Source organism: Lissotriton vulgaris, chromosome 3_1 (genome assembly GCF_964263255.1).
Source record: "Lissotriton vulgaris chromosome 3_1, aLisVul1.2, whole genome shotgun sequence".
NCBI classification, from domain to species: domain Eukaryota; kingdom Metazoa; phylum Chordata; class Amphibia; order Caudata; family Salamandridae; genus Lissotriton; species Lissotriton vulgaris.
Genome location: NC_141689.1, coordinates 670,656,804 through 670,675,503, shown reverse-complemented (window position 1 = coordinate 670,675,503; position 18,700 = coordinate 670,656,804). Strand labels below are relative to the sequence as shown.

Here is an 18,700-nt window from a genome sequence, read left to right as displayed (position 1 = left end):
CCAGTGAAGGCCGCTAACTAAGGATCTATGGGCTCACTCAACAAAGAACATGGCGGAGTACGCATTGCCAAAGCGGGCTGACCTGGGCGCAGTACTCCATTCTGCCCATGGCAGTTGACTCGGGAACCCCTAAAATGTGGAGGTTGTTTCTTCTCAAGCGCCTCTAGGTCTGCATGTATATTGCGTATCACCTCCAGGACCTGCTCCATTCACAATAGCTTTTCTCTGACTACAGAGTGCTTGCTGTCCTCTACATCAGAGATAGGACGTTCAAGGTTATCGATCCGCTCATCATGCTTGTCGACGTTTTCAAATCTGTCTGTTAATACGTCCATTTCAGGGACAACTGTGGTGAGATACTGTTTCAAATCCAGAAACATGCTCTTGACATCCAGTTCTGGTGTCTGGAAATGCTCGCCACTCTGTCCCGGCAGGGAGTTATCTTTGGGGGTCTCCATCGTGCAAGCTTGGCATCGGTTTTCAAAGGGCAATTTGGCTTGCTTTGTATCTGTTTTCCCTATCTTCCACACAGCAAATCACTGTGTGCGGTATCTGCCTTGGCCCAGCAAATGTCCGTTGCATCCTGCTTCTAGGTGTCAGTGCACTCAACATGCATAGGAGGGGGCACGAGCAGACCTATAATCGTGACCGTGCCCAACTATTATTCACCCGTATCCATGAGCAGAGCCATTATAATGTGCTTCCGTCCGCAGTTATCTAGACATACAGCCCTGCCTCACCCCGGATCCCTGGGGTCAAGCTGACCAAAGCTCCTCACAGTGATGTTTCTGACAGTCCAGTGCACTTTTCTGGCCGTAAGTCAATGCGCAACCCAATGTCACAAGCTCAGATGCAGAAGATAGCCAGAGCTCTAAACAGGAGGTGAAAAGGAGTCTCAAAATTGTCTGTGATGTCCAAAAAAGGTAGGTGTCATAGGTCTGCAGCTTCTATAGTTCAGTCACTCGAGCAGTCAGAATAAAGGGGGCCAAGCAGAGACTCTCTCTTCACACCACAAACTCGTCACAGATTGCACTGCAGTCAGGCTTCTCATCGCAGGGGTAGCTCACCAGCTCAGCCCGGTAGCCGCCTGATATAAAGGATGACAGGGTTTCCCCTACGTCCCTCGTATTTAAGCCGGTTTCGCTATCTGTCCGTGCCGCGCTGCCATATATCCCAAAGCAGACAAGCAGCCAACTCAAGTCGCCCACAATCCCAGGAGCTCCTGTAGCAGCAAACCCTGAAATCAACGCCTCCTCTCCCATGGAAAGGTCCATCTTCTTAAAGACCACAGCAAATGCTCTGGCATTCAGGCAACTCTGCCACCATGTGGGACTGTTCAGCAACCCTGGGCCCCAGCACTCACCCGACTGTATAACAGGGTCAGGGTTGGCGGCACTTTGCGGTAAGAAGGGGGGAAGCGGGCAGTTCACTCACGGGGTGACAGGCTAGGCCTGAGGTGGCCCACACCAATCCGAGCACCGTGCAGCCCAGCAGCTCTGCAGTCTCGATAGGGCCTCCCCCTCTTCGAACTCAACGCTCCTACTACCAATGCAGCCACATTCGGGGATGGCATAGAGTCAGCGAGGCTGCCAGTCAACGGCCTAGGATCTCATTAATAATCGTGACCTGCAGGACAGCCCAGAGTTCTCAACAATGCTACGCTTCTCAGTAATCAGAGGCTGCAAAAGGAAACCCCCATCAATCCAAAACTTAAGACAAACCAGTATCCCGGTACAGCAAAGTGTCCGGAGTGCACCTGGGTGTATTAAGTGTCACGATGCTCACAATATCCACAGATAAAGGTCGGATTAGTGGCGCCAGCTGGCAGATCCTCACAGTTGGGCAGTAATCTTGCAGCTGGTCTCTCTAGCACCCCTCTTGACCTTGGTCTATGAATGCACCGCAAATGTGACGAGATATGAACAAGATTTACAGGCCTGTACACAGAAAAGGAGCGAGTTAAAACATGAGCTCTCTTGTGAAGTGCTCAAAAACAAAGAAAAAAGTAGCTCTTAAAACAGTTGCTAAGATGGGAGCAGTGGATGGATAGTAGTAATTAAACCAGGCTCTCTAGATGACATGGACAAATGGGGAGAAAGAATATGAGAGCGGCGATGGAGCCAGCAAATGGGAAGTCTATGGGCGGGCAAAATCACACATATTGTATACAACAGTCTCTATGAGACGGGCATGCTCTGTCTAGCCATGACCTAGAAAGGGCTCACGAATACTACCACAGATTTATAGCATGATAATACACTTCGATATACGTAGTGAAATACATCCTAAACATCTCTTAAAAGTATTAGAAGACAGAGTTGATAACGAGGCTGTCCTCCCCAAGGTACAACTCTGGTTCGGAAGAGGTAATTCAAGTATTGATGGCTGTTTTGCCTTCAAATGTATTGTAGACTAGTGCTCTTTGAAAACAAAATTAGCCTCCCTCTGTGGCATATACAGTCTTATCTTCAGCATTCAATACTATTCATTTTCCCTTCTCTGGAGAAAAGTGCCAAACTTGAAAATCCCACCAGGACTGCTGGAACTAATCATGCAACTCCATAAAGATTTATGGATTTAAGTAAAATCAGTTGTAGGAAGGTGGATATCTGACTATGGTTGCCCCCAACTTTTTGCCTGGTGTCTTGCTGGTTTTTCGACTTAGTTGACCTGGGACCCTGCTATTCAGGAACCCAGGCCCACTTCTCTCTCTGTAAAATGGATTCCATGTACTCTAGGTACATATCTAATTGGATACTGAGTCACCTTATCAGTCCCTGTACAGTGTACCTTAGGTACCCAGGGCATAGGTGCACCCAGGGCCACCAGGGGCTGCAGCATGTATTATGCCACCCCTGGCTGGCCATCCAAATCTGACACAACTGGCTGATCAATCAGCTGGGGCAAGGTGGTGTAATCACCCTTAGCTTTAGATATAGTATCCCTATATCCAACCCTAAAATGGACACATATCCTCCTATCAGTCACTCCTATGGCAGGCCTTATCAATCTTGAAGGCAGAGTGCTTGGAATTATGTGAGATGGTGCTCTGGCTTGAGCTGAGCCCGTTTGCAGCTTGCGGAACCAAGTCCTAATAGCTGTTCCATGATAACGCTATACCATATACTCTTAAGTGCATTATAATCCTCGCCGTTAAATGCTAACTTTGGTATAGCATTATCAAAACATGTCGAGTAAGGTGTCATACGAATTGGAATACTACCCCCTCGCCAATTCTGGCGACGGGGGTAGCATTCCACCCCTCTAGAGGGACACGACATGTATGTAACTGTGAACCCCGGTTAAAGTTAACTCGAGCCTCAGCATCACAAAATGGATGCTGCCACCACAGACACAAGTCTGACCTCCTGCTGCTGGGAGTCCTTCCAGCGAGCGAGGCTTGGACAAAGGGTTTCCTGCCTTGGGAGGTGCTAGCACCACCCCAGACAGGATTTTGTGTATTAGGTAGGACAGGGCTGAAAGGAATATGAGATGCCTGGGGCACATAAGGTGTCCCAGTGCATACACCGGTCTAAACCAGTTCCTGGGGCTCCCCAGTCCCAGAGCTGTCGCAAGACCGGACAAAGGAAAGGGGGTGTAACCACCCCCCTTCCTGGTCCCACCCAGAGGAGGGACCTAGTCGTAGTGCAGCCCCCCTTTAGCCGGATAAAGGTAGGAGCTGGTACCATTCCAAATTAGATTATCCTGATCAACTTTACAAGAAGAAACTCTGGACTTCGACGTTCTGCTCCACAGAAGACTGAAGAAATCTCCCTTGTGGGCAAGGAGTGTCCACCCTGCAAAAGCAGGCACCATCAGCGTACAGCGGCTTCCCTTTGTCGTCTTCCTGCAAGGATCCAGACTTCAGAGCCTGACGAGACCCGGATTCCCAGACCTCTCCGACCTCTACCCACATCTGCAGCACAGCTGAGACCCGTGGGTGCGACGAGACACGTGGGACCGGCCATCTTGAAAGAAGCAGCACTTCGCTCCAGCACGACTTCAGAGGCATCCTCGTCCAAGTGCTTGGGGACTGAGAAGCCCCGACCCCGAGCAGCTCCTGCACCGAAGACCAGCCCTCCAGCATCCACGAGATCTGCGTGGGGCCCTTCTGCCCGTTTGCTGCTCGACGCGTTGTCTGGTCACTTGCCGGCTGGCTAGTGGCCTCCTAGACGACGAACTCCAACAACTTCACTGCTGGTCTGGTTGCTCCAGACTGGCCCTTGCTCCCTTCCAAAAGAGGAGCACCCCGGACCCTCCTGGTCCTCTCCAGACGCTGTTTCCACTTACCACGTGGGTTGCATTTGCCAAGGCCTGTTAACTCCGAATCCGAAGACGACACCGCCGACAGCGAGAGCCTGCGTGGGACAGCTCGTGCCTCGGTCCTGGTCGTCGAAGACACCCCCTGGTCCACGTGGCTGCTGGGACAAGCGTCCACCTTCACCTGATCGCGACAACAACATCTAGTTCCACTCCTGGTTCCACTCCAGTCACTGGCTAGTGACTTTGAACATTGTCCCCTCTGCTTTCAGGTTCCTCTCTTCACTGATCCACCCTTGGATCACACCGGACATCTTCCCCCTGACCGCCTGCAGCATCTTTTCCTCCAGGCTCCATAGACTTCAACGCCGGAACCCGACACGACTTGGCACCTATGCACCCGCAGCCTGTGGGTGAGGTAAAACGAGCATTTCGGTGCTCAAGGGTATCTTGAGTCTCCTAGTGTCCAGTTCCACAGTCATTTTCTGTCCTATCTAGTCAGGGACGTCCGTACTCACCTTTTCTTAAAACTGTACTGTCCATAGACGTTTGTACGCATCTCGCGTGTGAATTCACACTCGCACGCGTTCCGTGGGCCTCCTAGTACTTACCTCAAGTTAGTATAGCGTGGTCCCAGCGATCCTACAGCATCTGGACAGCTCCATTCATTTGAGTGACTTTCACATTCCACTTACTTAGTATATGGTTTGTCGTGCCCCTAGGGCACCATTGTAAATCGTGCAACTTAAATGTATTTTTCCAAAGAGTTTGTCATGTGCTTAGCCCTCTGACCTCATAAAGAGTTCAGAGGTGTATGTTAGTTAATAAATACTTGTTTATTTTCATAACAACCTGTGTGGTGTCCTTTCACTTGGTATTCAAGGGGTTATATGTGGTAAAACAGCTGGCTTCACATGCCAAAAGAGTTTAGCCTAAAGACAGCTTTTGTCCATGCTACCATTAGGATAGCTGGTCTATAAGGTTGACTTACAACCAATCACCATAAGGGTTGTTTGGACTGATACAAGGTGATCACTAGAACTAGTGAGCATCATATGTCAGGCCAACTTCTCACATCAGTAAGTAATGGCACACTGTTGAGTAGAAATACATACACCACATGATTTACAGGAGTGTATATTAGCTCTATTACTGTTTTCAAATTATATAGCAGATGATCCTAGCTTTGTTCTCCCGGCCTCAAGCTTTTCCACCAAAATTAGTTGGTGAGCCTATATCCTAAATTTTTTATGCATATGACACAGTTATAATGGATCACACTCCCATGGGTCTCCAGAGGCAATTAGACTTTGCTTTCTACTGCAGGAGAAACAACGTGTTTATAAATGTTTCCAAGACTAAAGCAATGGTGTTTTCCAAAAGACAAAGCCAGAAAAGTTGGACAAAGTGGTGGCTAAATAGCAAGCCAGTGGAGAACGTTAAAGAGTGTAGCTACCTTGGCTTTCAATTTAAAACTAATCTCTTGCAGAGGTTAGACTCGAGCATGGGTCACAAGTCACTAAGTTTTAAGGGAAACGTATAATCAAAATATCACCAGCCTATTGCTCTATGGCAGTGAAATATTCACAAAGAAAAATGTACTTCAACTTCAAAGTATCGAAACGAAGGTATGAAAAACATGTTTGGGAATTCCAAAAGGTAGAGTTCTCAGGGCACTGAGGCTCGAGCTGGGGTTTACCAGGGTCCCAAATTATTGGTGTAGCCTGAAGAAAGAGGAGAAAGGCTCATTTAGGGCACTTGATTAAAAGCCAACTTAAGTATTTTTTGCACGATTCTTGGCCAGCGTATTTGCACTTTATAACAATGGAATGGATTCTGAACAACTTGTAAACTTTGGCGATAGTTCAGTGAATCCTACGGAAAACATGGAAAAATAACTGCTAAAAAGAAAATTCATAAAAATGGAACTAAAGAACTGCTAAGAAAGAGCACAACTAGCTCACTTACTGTCCACAAATTATAGAGGCCACTTACAACCTTTTTTCAAAGATATAAAGGCGAGGCAAATAAGGAAATGGATGTTGAAGCTAAGACTTGGCCAAGTGCCGGCTTTTCTAAAATGGCGAACGAGTAAGAAGGATAACGGAATAGTGAGTGTAAATACCATCAATTGTCCCCTTTGAAATGACACTGGCTCATCTTATTGTCTGTCTTTTGGGTCGCTATTGGTAGAAAGAGAACGAAAATGCTTTTGCCAATATTTTGTGAATCTAATATTCAGCACTTAAAAGGGCTGATGACATCAATTATGAAATGCGATGGTATTTATGTATGCTAGACATTGGGTAAATATCTTGAAATTGTTAAGCTTAACCAGGACTAGGATAGAGTGTTTGTTAAGGAAATACTTATTGTTAAGGATTCTGGCAAGCCAGGCATACAGCACTTTTCTGCCAGATTAATATTACATTTATTGACAATGAGTACGCTGACACACTGACTATTTTTAGTTAGTATGCGTTTTTTAAGGCTGTGAGTATATCGCAATTCAATGCACCTCTTTTTTTTATAGGGATGGTATCTGTGGTGGAATTGTTGCACCGTATCTCACATTTATTTAGCAGTTAGATTGCTGACTGAAGTATAAGAACCAAGGATTTTTCTAAAGTTACAATTAAGAGATATTAGGCTACTTGCACTTTCCGATACTTTTTGTTTTCATAGTTTTTAAGGACAATTGGAAATAGAGATTAAGGCACAATGCACTTTCTTCTCTGCTTTTTCAGATTTTGATAACTGACCTAACGATAAATTATATAGTTTTAGGAATAGAAAGAAGTAAAGTATGAAATACGTGATTCTCCCAACTATATATTTATAAAAAGAAAAGTTTGTACATCTCACTTAATTTGATGAAAGAGTGATAATGCGAAATTAAGGTTTTAGGCAACATAATAGCTCATAATCTTTTAAGAAACGTTTTTGAAGTTAATTATTTGTTGTATGTTTATGTTGCTACCTTACTGGCACAATATTGAACAATAAATTGAACTGAAAACTCAAACAACTAGTACCTTTGCGAACGCAGCAGCCGTCATTTGAACTCGACCCTCATCAGAAGCATAGATTTTGAGATCATGTCTATAGGTACTATGCAGTCTTAGCAAACCACATCCGGGGAATCCAGCATAATCTCCTGAAAAACAAACAAAACTACTCATGGACTTTTTTAATATCTTGATACATGTGTTTAGTGAAAATGGTACATATCTGTTAACAGGATTAAAAATGAGAATGTTGGTAAGGTAATCACAAAAGAAACCAAAGAAGATCTACCTTATTTAAGACTTCAAATTAGCATTCATTTGCACATTTACACACTCACGGTCACGCAATGTACTTCAACAGGACAATTTCAAACTCAATGGTGTGAAAGAATAGGTATATCAAGTCAAAAATAATGTAATAGCCCACAGCTTTTGGCACGGATTGCACACACACACCTGTCTAAACAGTTTTGTCAACAGTATGGACTTGCACCAAGAATGGTCCTGTTTGCCTTTAAAATTAATATGGAATAGTGTAAGAATGGTGATTTATAATTTTCTTGTGTAAAGAGATAATAGGCTAATACATCTAGGTTCAGCAGCACTATGTTCACAACCTTAGTCATCATGTAGTACAGTTTGTGCACTTTTTTATCTGGGGTCACCTAAAATCCAAACTGCTCTTTGATGGTAGGGCATAAAGGTCAAAACCGTATTACTGTCCACAATCACACAGAATGATACATTTCTAAAGGCACTAGCTACAACATTGCAATACAATTCACAAAATAATAACTATTTCACACACAACAAACTGAATTACCACCATATACTTGAAAACTAGATTATTTCTCAAATTAATGATACTTGATTTATTAGCTCCTGAAGGATGAAAGCCTTTACGGACATGCTGGGAATCAAACCTACAACCAGTATGCATCTGGTCACATAGCTACAGAGCTAACACGACAAAAACAGTTAAATACGTTACTGCATCTGTTCCAATTACCTATTAACTGAAAGATGAAATAATAAAAATATATGTTGCCCTGTTTTTCTTTGGCATTCAATCAGCTTATAAAGGTAAATTAACTTACTAGTGTACCTTTTTTCTCAAATTTATATTTAATTTAGTCTACTTTACTGCAATTCCGAGCAAAAAAAAAATAAAATACAAAGACACTGGCACAGAAAAAAATGAGAGAGAACAAAAAAATAAAGGAATTGCATAAATAACCCTAGGCCTTCGGACATTTTTCAGCCAGGCCTATATACGCTAAACTGTAGTTTTGCACTGAAGCTGAATCTAACACCTCACCCACAATTTAAGCCGGGGTAGATAAATAGGTTACTGACATTCGGTATCCCCTTCGCTGGTAGAGACTCTATCTAACCACAGACACTGCAAATTACCCCCAGGCACACAAATGAATCAGGGACATTTTCATAGGTGCTTCCTAGAACGGCGGTGGGTTGCATTGTACGGCTTCGTGTTGGGTATGTCCCGCCTGAGATATGACATCAGGACTACTAGATCGTGCCACCTCTACACGTTGAAGTCAGTTTCTTTCTTTCTGCACCTTCAGAAGCAGACAGATTTGGCGCACACTCGAATCCGGTCAGCTTGACAGAACTTCTTGCCTACATAGCTTTTCATTGTGCAAGGGACATGTCCTCACCTAAAACTACAGGGTTCAAACCGTGCAAAGACTGTCATCACTAGAAGTTGGTGACAGATAGCCGCAATGCCTGCCATCTCGGCTCTAAACACGACTCTACATTGTGTGATGGTTGCACACTGATGAACTGAAAGGCCATCCACTACTGCAAAGCCAAGCTCTATGTCAAAAAAGAAGTCTAAGAATGTCCGGTGTTGGTCGGAGTCGAGGACTGACACTCGCTCCAGAGGCCGATCTCTCAACCGATCATCATTGAAATTGAGAAGCCCAGTAAGTCAAAGAAGTCCAAAAGACACAAAACATCCAAACACGGCTCTCCTTCATCCTACCATTCCCCCCAATTAGTAGTGTGATACACAGATACCGCCTGGCCGTGGAATCCTTACCTAATTTCAGAAACAATTAAGACACTGATATTGATACACTGCGCCAAGTGTGGCTCACTGGTTAGAGCAGGCAGACCCTGAAGCAGAGGTCAGACCCGGGACCAGGGTTCGATTCCCGACGCGGCAGGGTGTTGAGCTCAAATGTCCACGGACTCGATAATTCTCGCTTCGGTGCCTGACCTAATCATGGGTTCACACTATGCAACTCTGGGCATTAAGCTTGCTTAATCTCCACAACGGCCCCCCCGCGGCGGGATGCCTGGCTTTCACCTTGGGGATGCCCTGTAGGGGCTATCTCACAGGGAAAAACCAGGACGGGTTCCCAAGACAAGCGCGGAGATACCCCTTCGGGGGTCGATTCTGGTGCTATATTAGAAATGCAATAATAATAATAATAATGCCAACCAAAGCCATTGGCAATGCCACAACAGCTCCATTAGCTTAAACTAGCCGTGGCTAAAAATTTTGGAACTCCTACGGGTCCGTCTGTAGCACCTTCCGGCTGTACAGATCCACAACAGCCTCCAGTGGGGTCACAGCCGGGAGATTTGTTCCAGATGGCAACTGTACCGCTCTGCCTCAACTAGAACTCCACTTACTCCAGATACGGCACAACATACGATGCCACCTTCGGCGCTGCAACCAACACCAATAGTCAGAGAGACAAGTAGGGAAGCCGCTATGAAATCCTCCAGACTCAGTCGAATGCCTTAGGAAATTCACAAAGTGAGGAATCTGTAGTTATAAGTCTCTATCAGAAAAATATTAAATATAGCATTTGTACTTATGAGAGACACATATGTGCAACATGGATTTACACTGCCAGGGATTAACATACGCAACTCAGTACTGTAATTATTCGTTGCATGTCATAATATCAAGGGACACAGCATAGTCCTGCCATAGTATTGTGCTTAGATTAAGTACTGCGATATTGTGAAATGTAATGTAAATAGATAAGAACAGATTGACTACTCTTATTTTCTCCACACCTACATACCTCATAGATGCATATATCATCAAAGTACAAGCATGTGGAAATAAGAATGGTATATCTATACCTACCTTAGAAATATTTTTAAAAACTGAATCCAGAATCTGCAGAGAGTGACACCTCTTTATAGTCAGCGCCATATCAGAGTTAAGCCTGAATCAAGTGGATTGGAAGATTTACACTTATGAAGGGGAGTCTCACATATTTTAAGATAGGATTCCTTCAATAACAATTAATAGCCTTGGGCACCACTTACAGATTAAATCAACACGGTCTTCTTGGTCAAGATGATGCTATAGAATCGCTTTCCAGTCTGCCTCAGCCCAATAAGCCTCGACCGGGAAGGAATCCAGGAAAGTCAACACTTACTTTTCAGTGATGTCATGAAGCTGCCATTGGGGGGACATATTTTGTGAACCTCAATTTGAGAGGAATTCAGCAACTGAAACAAAAGGCCTGAAGCTTAATTTATCTGTGCTAAAATCTTTCATAGATTCCCAGATTTATGAAATATACTGTCTTTGAGTTAGGGAGTATTGACAAAATACATTATTTTCATAGCAATGCAAACTGGTTTTACTTAAGCAGCCAGTTCAGCTCACTTTAGTAATACGCCGCTGATAGAGGAGTCCTTTAAATCGACCTAAGAACTTCATCAAATGTTTATAAACTGACTGGATGAGTTTATTAGGCACACACTACTCACATCGGACTTCTGCCATACACAAAAAAGGACACAAGGGAGAAACGAAAACAGAAGAAATTAAGTAAGGAGAAGTAGGTGCAGGACATAGGTAGGGGAAAAGGTACAAGGATAAATGCAATGGTGAGGTAATAAAGGAGTGGAAAAGGTATATGTAAATAAGGATCTAGGTCATTGATAAATTAATTAATCTGTAGACCGCAGTAGTGGCAACAGGTAATTGAGTGTATGTAGGTATGGGAATTAGGTACTAGGAAAGGGCTAGAGGTACTAGGTCACAGGTTTGAGTTGAGGTTCTATGCTGTATATAGGTAGGGAGAGAGATCCTAGAGTAGAGGCAGGACACTAGGTGCTATGGTAGAGGCGGAAATATAATGGTGTAGAGTATGGTGGATGTATTAATGTATGGACACAGTACTAGGATTGGAGCAGAAGTACTAGGGTGTATGTGTGTGTCTGTATATGTGTGCACGGAAGTAGTTAAAAGGGGTCTACGAAAGAGACATCAGTAAGTGCCTACGGATACCAGGAATCCTTGCAATCTCTCTAACATTGGAAACGCCCACTAGAGGGAAATAACTTAAAGGAAATAGCAATCACCTGGCACCTAATGGTGGAAAACATCGATGTCCATAAATCATTCTCCCCCGAAGAAGGCCGAGGTAATGTGCCGAAATGCATTGGGAATAATAAGGACAATACCCGCTTTGAATAAACACTGGAACCGTGACTTTGTGCGACTCTATTCTTTCCCAGCAGGGGAAGGTGTAACGAGATACATACATATATATATATATATATATATATATATATATATATATATATATATATATATATATATATATATATATATATATATATATATTCACTTAAAAAAACATAGATTTCAGGCCTTATATAGTTAGGAATTAGCATTTAAAAAACCTTTGAAATTCACTGAAAAAACCAAAGTTTTAGGGGTGTTATAGATTGCTGGACATTTCACTCATACAAAACCATTGAAATTGCTCCTATATAGTTAGTTGGACTAACTATATTTTGCGCACCCACAATGCACTGCTGATGATGTCACATATTAGATCATTCATGACATGGTCAGTGACATCACTGATGACATCTCAACTGACATCACTGATGACATCACTGATGACATCATCCAGTGAATTTGGTTTGCTTCTTTATTTAAATATGCATTATATATATATAGCAATTTGCATTGAAGAATGAGTCGATATATATAATTAAATATTTGGATGGAGGATTTAGTAGCAGTGTAATTGACTGTTTACTTGACCAATTTATAGTGTCTCACTAAATATAGTGGATAGGGACTAAACTGTGCGAATATCTGTATCACTTTGTCAGTTGTTGTGTAAACTGGTTCTCCAGTTTCTTACTAGCTATGTGAAAGTCTATATTAGTTATTGATTAGATAACTGAGTATTTGTATGGGAGAGTGAAAGTGTGTGTTGTTCGTTGGGGGGTGTGTGACTGTCCAAAGATGTGTGAATAGTTGATTCAGTAGATATATGAAGTTAACATTACATGTTCTTACAGTTTGGGTGAGTGAATCTCTTTAAGGGTGTGGTGATGAGAAAATATATTTCTCAATGGTACACGTCCAACAAACTAGAAAAATAAAAGGCAGTGTATGTGTCAGTTGTTGTATATAAATAAGTATCCATAAGACTCAATGATTGTGTGAGTGACTATATGGATAACTATATACTTGTAATAATGATTTTATAATTCACTAAGTATGAAGTATGATGACCCCCCTGACCCTCTAGCCCTTCTCAGGTTGTCCCAGAAGGACCCCCAAGTGCAACATTTTTTTAATGAAATCACGGGGTACGCGCACGGTACGCGTACGTACGTGGACCTGTACACGTACCGTGCGCGCACCCCGCGTTTTTTTTTTTTTTTTTAATGCCCTGAGAAGGGCTTGGGGGTTGGGGGGGTCTCTACCCTGCCCCCTTTTGGTGTTTTCCACTCTTGTTTTGGGCTCTCTTGTGCCTCAGTTCTCCTGATAAAAAAGATGGTGGCCAACTCTTCCTGGTTTGGACAGTTTGGAATGTTGACAGTCGACTGCCAGCCAATCAGGATCGCGCACGTAAAGGTACGTACGCGTACGGTTGAGCGGACCGTAAGCTCATATAGATATATATGTGTTTTTTAACCTAATTTTCATAAAAACCACTGGAGCAAATTTCACCAAACATAGCGAAGGCACATCTGCGTACCAGTCCCTACAATTTTGCCAAGTTTGGCGTAATTCCGTACAGCAGTTCGGGCTGAAGACTTGTCAGACCGTCCTATGGAAATTAACATGGGGAAAACACGTTTTGGCACACCCCTTTTTTCTCAGCCCCCACTCCACGAATCCCCCTGAAACGTTCAGGGAAGGAGCGGAGTGCAGCGAGACCATTTTAAGGAAAATTACAGGCAGATCCCTCAATCGGCGCCAAAGTTCTTCCCAATAGAATGTTCAGAACTTCCTATGGTAGCCAATCCTAACTATATATACCTACTGGCTATCGCCAGTAGGATATGGATATATATATATATATATATATATATATATATATATATATATATATATATATATATATATATATATATATATATATATATATATATATATATATCTGCCAACACCAAGCTATTCGCAAAATTGTGAAAAGGAACTGGGCGCTAATCTCTAGTGATCCTATACTGGGCAATCAGGTAACACAATGTCCCAGTATTACATACAGAAGGGCTAGATCCATGAGTAAGAACAATAGTTACTTACCTGTAATCTGTGGTTCTCCAGTATTGGTGTCTTTCATAGATTCACATGCCTGAATCATTCCCCCACGTCACAGTGGGAGTCCCACGGTACATAAAAAAGCAATAATATGCCATAAATATCTAGTAAATACCAATGAAAACAAACCAGGAAGTAAAGTAGCCAAAGCTACAGTAGAAAAAACTTCCACACCTATGACTATCCTAGTCATTTTGTAAAGTCCAAACTACAGCCAATCAGGCGCCAGCACCCACCAGAAAGTTCTCCCCAGAGGCTTAGGCTCTCAGATTTTCTCGCAAGGAGTGAAGGTAAATCAATAGCCTAAAAACCTCTGAGGGGAGGTGGGCGGGTTGCATGTGAATCTATGAAAGACACCAATACTGGAGAACCACAGATTACAGGTAAGTAACTATTGTTCTTCTCCAGTATTAGGGGTGTCTTTCATAGATTCACATGCCTGAATCAGAGTAGCTAGCAGTACATATCCGTGCTAGGCAGACACCCCTGGTAGTCAAGCTTGTCAGCATATAAGTCATATAACAGTGCAAACTGAAAATACACATATCATTTTAAACATAGCAGAGTGCAATCATGCAAGCATGTGTAACAAACAGAAACATAGGAAGCGTCTGACAGCAGTAAAAGGAGGTGGGAAACAGAGGCTCACCTTAGTTCAAAAGATTTCGTAGAACTGCTCGACCCACAAAAGTATCAGCCTCGCTGGTTGCCTCTAGACAATGTCTGGTAAATGTATGGCGACTGGCACAAGTAGCCGCCCTGCAGATCTGCTGAAGAGGAACTCCAGCAAATAAGGCCGTAGATGATGACATTGCTCTTGTAGAATGAACTCTAGGAGCTGCTTGCAATGGTCGTCCTGCTTGTGCATGGCAAAAGGCAATGGCTGTAGATATCCATCTCGCAATAGTCTGTTTAGAAACTGTCTGCCCCCTAAGAATTGCACCGTAGGTGATAAATAGTTGGTCAGAAGTGCGCAAAGCGGATGTCCTCTGCAGATAGAATTTAAGACACCTTTTAACGTCCAGCGTATGCAACGCTCTTTCCGCCGGTGTTTGCGGGTTAGGAAAAAATGACTTTAGAATTATAGGTTCGTTGAGGTGAAAATTCGAAGGTACTTTAGGGATATACTTTAGATTAGTGCGGAGCATTACAGAGTCACTTGTAAACTGCAGGAAAGGATGGTGAACAGTGAAAGCCTGGATATCACTGACTCTCCTGGAGGATGTTAAAGCCAGCAGCAGTGATACCTTCCACAAGAGATATTTCAGGTCGGCCTGGTGGATGGGTTCGAATGGGTGACGCATGAGTTGTGCCAGGACTACATTAAGATGCCACGCAGGAGGTGGACGGCGTACTGGAGGGTACATTCTAAAGAGGCCTTTAAAGAATTGTTGTATAATCCTCGCAGAGTAAAGGGAATTGGTCCCATCCGGTCGATACCTTGAGATCGCAGCCAGAAAAACCTTCAAGGTTGAGTGAGAGAGGCCTGATCTTGCTAATTGCAGGAAGAAAGGCAGAATCTCTTCCGGCTTTGCTGTAAAAGGGTGAACCCCGGTTGAGTGACACCAGATGCAAAAAACGCTTCCATTTAAGACTGTATGTCTTTATGGTAGCGGGTGCCCTTGCCTTGGCCAGAACGTCTTTGCAGTCTTCCGGGATGTTTAGGTGGGCGAACTCACGGTATTCAAGCGCCAGGCTGCTAATCTCAGTGATGTTGAATCCGAATGGTATACTTGTCCGTTCTGAATGCTGAGTAAGTTCGGGATTAGATTCAACTGAATCGGTTCGCACTCCAACAGAAGAAGGAGCTCTGTAAACCAATACTGGCGCGGCCATCTGGGAGCAATTAGAATCTATCGGCAGGGTTCCTTCTTCATTTTCCGCAGGACCTTGGGGACTAGTGGAATCGGTGGAAAATCGTACGCATATGTCAGAGACCAATCTATCGAAAACGCATTCCCCTGAGAGTCCTTGTGGGGATGCCAGCTTGCGAAGAATTGGCATTTGCTGTTGGTCTTTGTCGCAAATAGATCTAGGTCTGGTCGACCCCACAGGTGAAAGATGCGTTCCACTGTCTGCTGATGCAGTTCCCACTCGTGAGTGGAGACCGTCCTCCTGCTGAGTGCGTCTGCCAGGACGTTCTCTGTTCCCGGAACATGCACTGCTTGAAGATTTATATTGTGCTTTAAAGCCCATGTCCATAGGTCTTGGGCTTCTTGGGACAGGAGAAGTGATCGTGTTCCTCCCTGCTTGTTGACGTAGTGCATGCTTGTTGTGTTGTCTGTTCTTACCAACACATTGGCATCCTGAATGATTGCACAAAATGCCTTGAGTGCAAGAAAAATGGCTCTCAGCTCCAGACGGTTAATGTGCCACCGCCTTTGTTGAGCAGTCCACTTGCCGCTGAATGTGAGACCCTGAAGATGCGCTCCCCAGCCCTCGAGAGACGCAGCCGTAGTGATGGTGAGGCTTGGTGCATCTTGAAGGAATGCGCACCCCTGCTGGAGATGTCGCTTTTGTGTCCACCAGAGGAGAGAATTCCGCATGAGCGCTGTGATCCTGATGAGATCTTCGAAAGTGCCGGAGACCTGTAACCACTGCAGGCTCAGATCTTCCTGAAGCAGTCTCATCCTGAGGCGGCAGTTAGGTATTAATGGGATGCAAAATTATATCATCCCAAGAAAAGACCAAAATTGACCTTCTTGATAGCAGATTCTGCGCCATGTGTTTTATCTTCATTTGCCTCTCCTCCGAGACAAAAGCTTGGAGATTTTGGGTGTCCAATGTTGCTCCTAAGAAAGCCCGTCTTTGAGAAGGTTTCAATTGGGATTTGCCAAGGTTGACGGACAGGCCCAGAGACTGAAACAGGTGCAGACACTGTTGTAGATGATACTGTGCAACCTCGTGAGAACTGGCCTTTATAAGGCAGTCGTCTAAGTATGGGAAAATTTGGATCCTCTCCAGCCGGAGGTGCGCCGCCACTGGAGCCAAGACTTTCGTAAATACTCTTGGCGCTGACCGTAGTCCGAAAGGAAGGACTTTGAATTGGTAATCCCTGCCAGCCACCCTGAAGCACAGGAATTTTCTGTGGCGAGGTAGAATGGGGATATGGAAATATGCATCTTAGAGATCTAAGGTGACCATGTAATCTCCCGCTGCCAAAAGATGTAATATTTCCTGAAGCGATAACATCCTGAAAGTTAACTTCTTTAAATACTTGTTTAGAGCGCGAGGATCTAGGATCGGGCGCCACTCTCTGTTTTTCTTCTTTATTAGGAAAAATCTGGAGTAAAACCCCATTCCCCTCATCTTCTGAGGTACGCTCTCGATCGCTCCTTTTTGTATCATCAATCTGATTTGGGCAAACAGCTCCTTCAGGCGAGCTGGAGGTGGTCCTTTCGGAGGGGCATTTAGAGGAAATTTCTCGAATTCTAGGGCATGGCCCCTGGCCACAATCTCCAGGACCCATTTGTCTGATGTTATAGACAGCCAATTTGAGTAAAATTTTGATATTCGCCCTCCAATTTTTCCTCGAGAGTGGGGCAGTGGTGGTGGCAGGTGAAATGTCTCATTGGCGTTATCCTTTCCGCTGTAATTTGTCTTTCCCTTGTTCTGGGTATAAGTAGACTTTCTCTGGCCGTAAGATTGGTAGCGCTGGGTGTAATAGCGCTGATTGCATTGTCTGTAAGAGGATTGTTGGTTATATCCACCTCTGTTGGAAGACGTTCCCCGTCCTCTCGCTCCTCGAAAGGGCGGCTTGCGGAATTGAAGGGTGCCCAAGGATTTTGCTGTTTCCGTATCCTTCTTTATTGTCTGTAAGGCTTCCTCCCCTTGTGGGCCAAACAGATTTTCGCCATCAAATGGCATGTCCAATACCTTATTCTGGACCTCTTGTCTGAAGGAAGTGGAACGTAGCCACCCCTGCCTACGTAGAACCGCAGCGCCCGCTAGTTGTCGAAAGCCCGTTGAGGCTACATCAACTGCTGAATCAATAATCTCTTCGGAGATTCTTTGGCCTTCTTTAGGATCTTCAGCGCCTCTGCCTTGGAAGGCTCAGGAAGGAGGTCAATGAACGGTGCGATGTCCGACCACATCTGTCGGTCATATCTTCCTAAGATGGCCAATGAATTAGCCGCTCGAACAGTCGTAGCCGCCATGGTGGAGACGTGCTTCCCGATAGAATCTAGGCGTTTGCCATCTCTGTCCGGCGGGGCTGTAACAGGAAAGGAAGGGTTTCAAGCCCTCTTTTGGGCTGCTTGGACATTTACAGAATCAAGCTTTGGCTGTCCAATGAGGCACGCAGGAGATTTGTCTGGTGCCCTGTATTTCTTTTCCATTTGTGGCAGGACTGGAGGAATGGATGCCGGGGTTGCCATGACCTTTATTCCCTCCTGCCAAATAAAGTCAATGATGGGTATAGACCTGATCTGTTTCCTGGGCAGATCTTTAAAGTCATATAGAAAACAGTCTTGTTGCATGTGTTCCATATCAATATGAAAGCGTTTAGTTGCACGCTCCATCAAAAGGTGGAAGCTACCCACGTCCACCGGAGGTGAAATTGAGACAGTCTGAGGTGAAGGAGAAGGAGTTTGCACCTGGTATTCATCCCACTCCGACTCATCCTGTACTTCTCCCTCTTCTCTTTATTCCTCTTCATCCGAAGACTGTGGATCCACAGGTTGATTAAGCAGTGGAGGTGAAGCATGATTTGCTGGTTGAAAGACTGGCACATGCGCTTCAGTAGCCAGAGTAAGAGGCACCGAGCCTGTAGATTCAGATGGCGGAAACCTTCTATATTAATCATCCAACATATTCTGTAGATTGGTAAGTAAAGCAATTGGCACCTGAGAGACAGGGACAC

At 44.3% G+C, this 18,700-nt stretch overlaps 1 protein-coding gene across 17 annotated transcripts in view; it reads right to left on the bottom strand.

The window, feature by feature from the left end:
- PPIP5K2 (diphosphoinositol pentakisphosphate kinase 2) overlaps window positions 1-18,700 on the bottom strand; it is a 1,400,407-nt gene that overhangs the window by 765,844 nt on the left and 615,863 nt on the right. For 12 of the 17 annotated variants that reach the window (XM_086960990.1, XM_086960983.1, XM_086960987.1 and 9 more), the window contains exon 16: window positions 7,296-7,417. In XM_086960990.1, the coding sequence (XP_086817116.1) occupies window positions 7,296-7,417 (122 nt within the window). The remainder of the gene's footprint in view (window positions 1-7,295; window positions 7,418-18,700) is intronic. The other 5 variants (XM_086960989.1, XM_086960992.1, XM_086960977.1 and 2 more) reach the window with 1 other exon arrangement.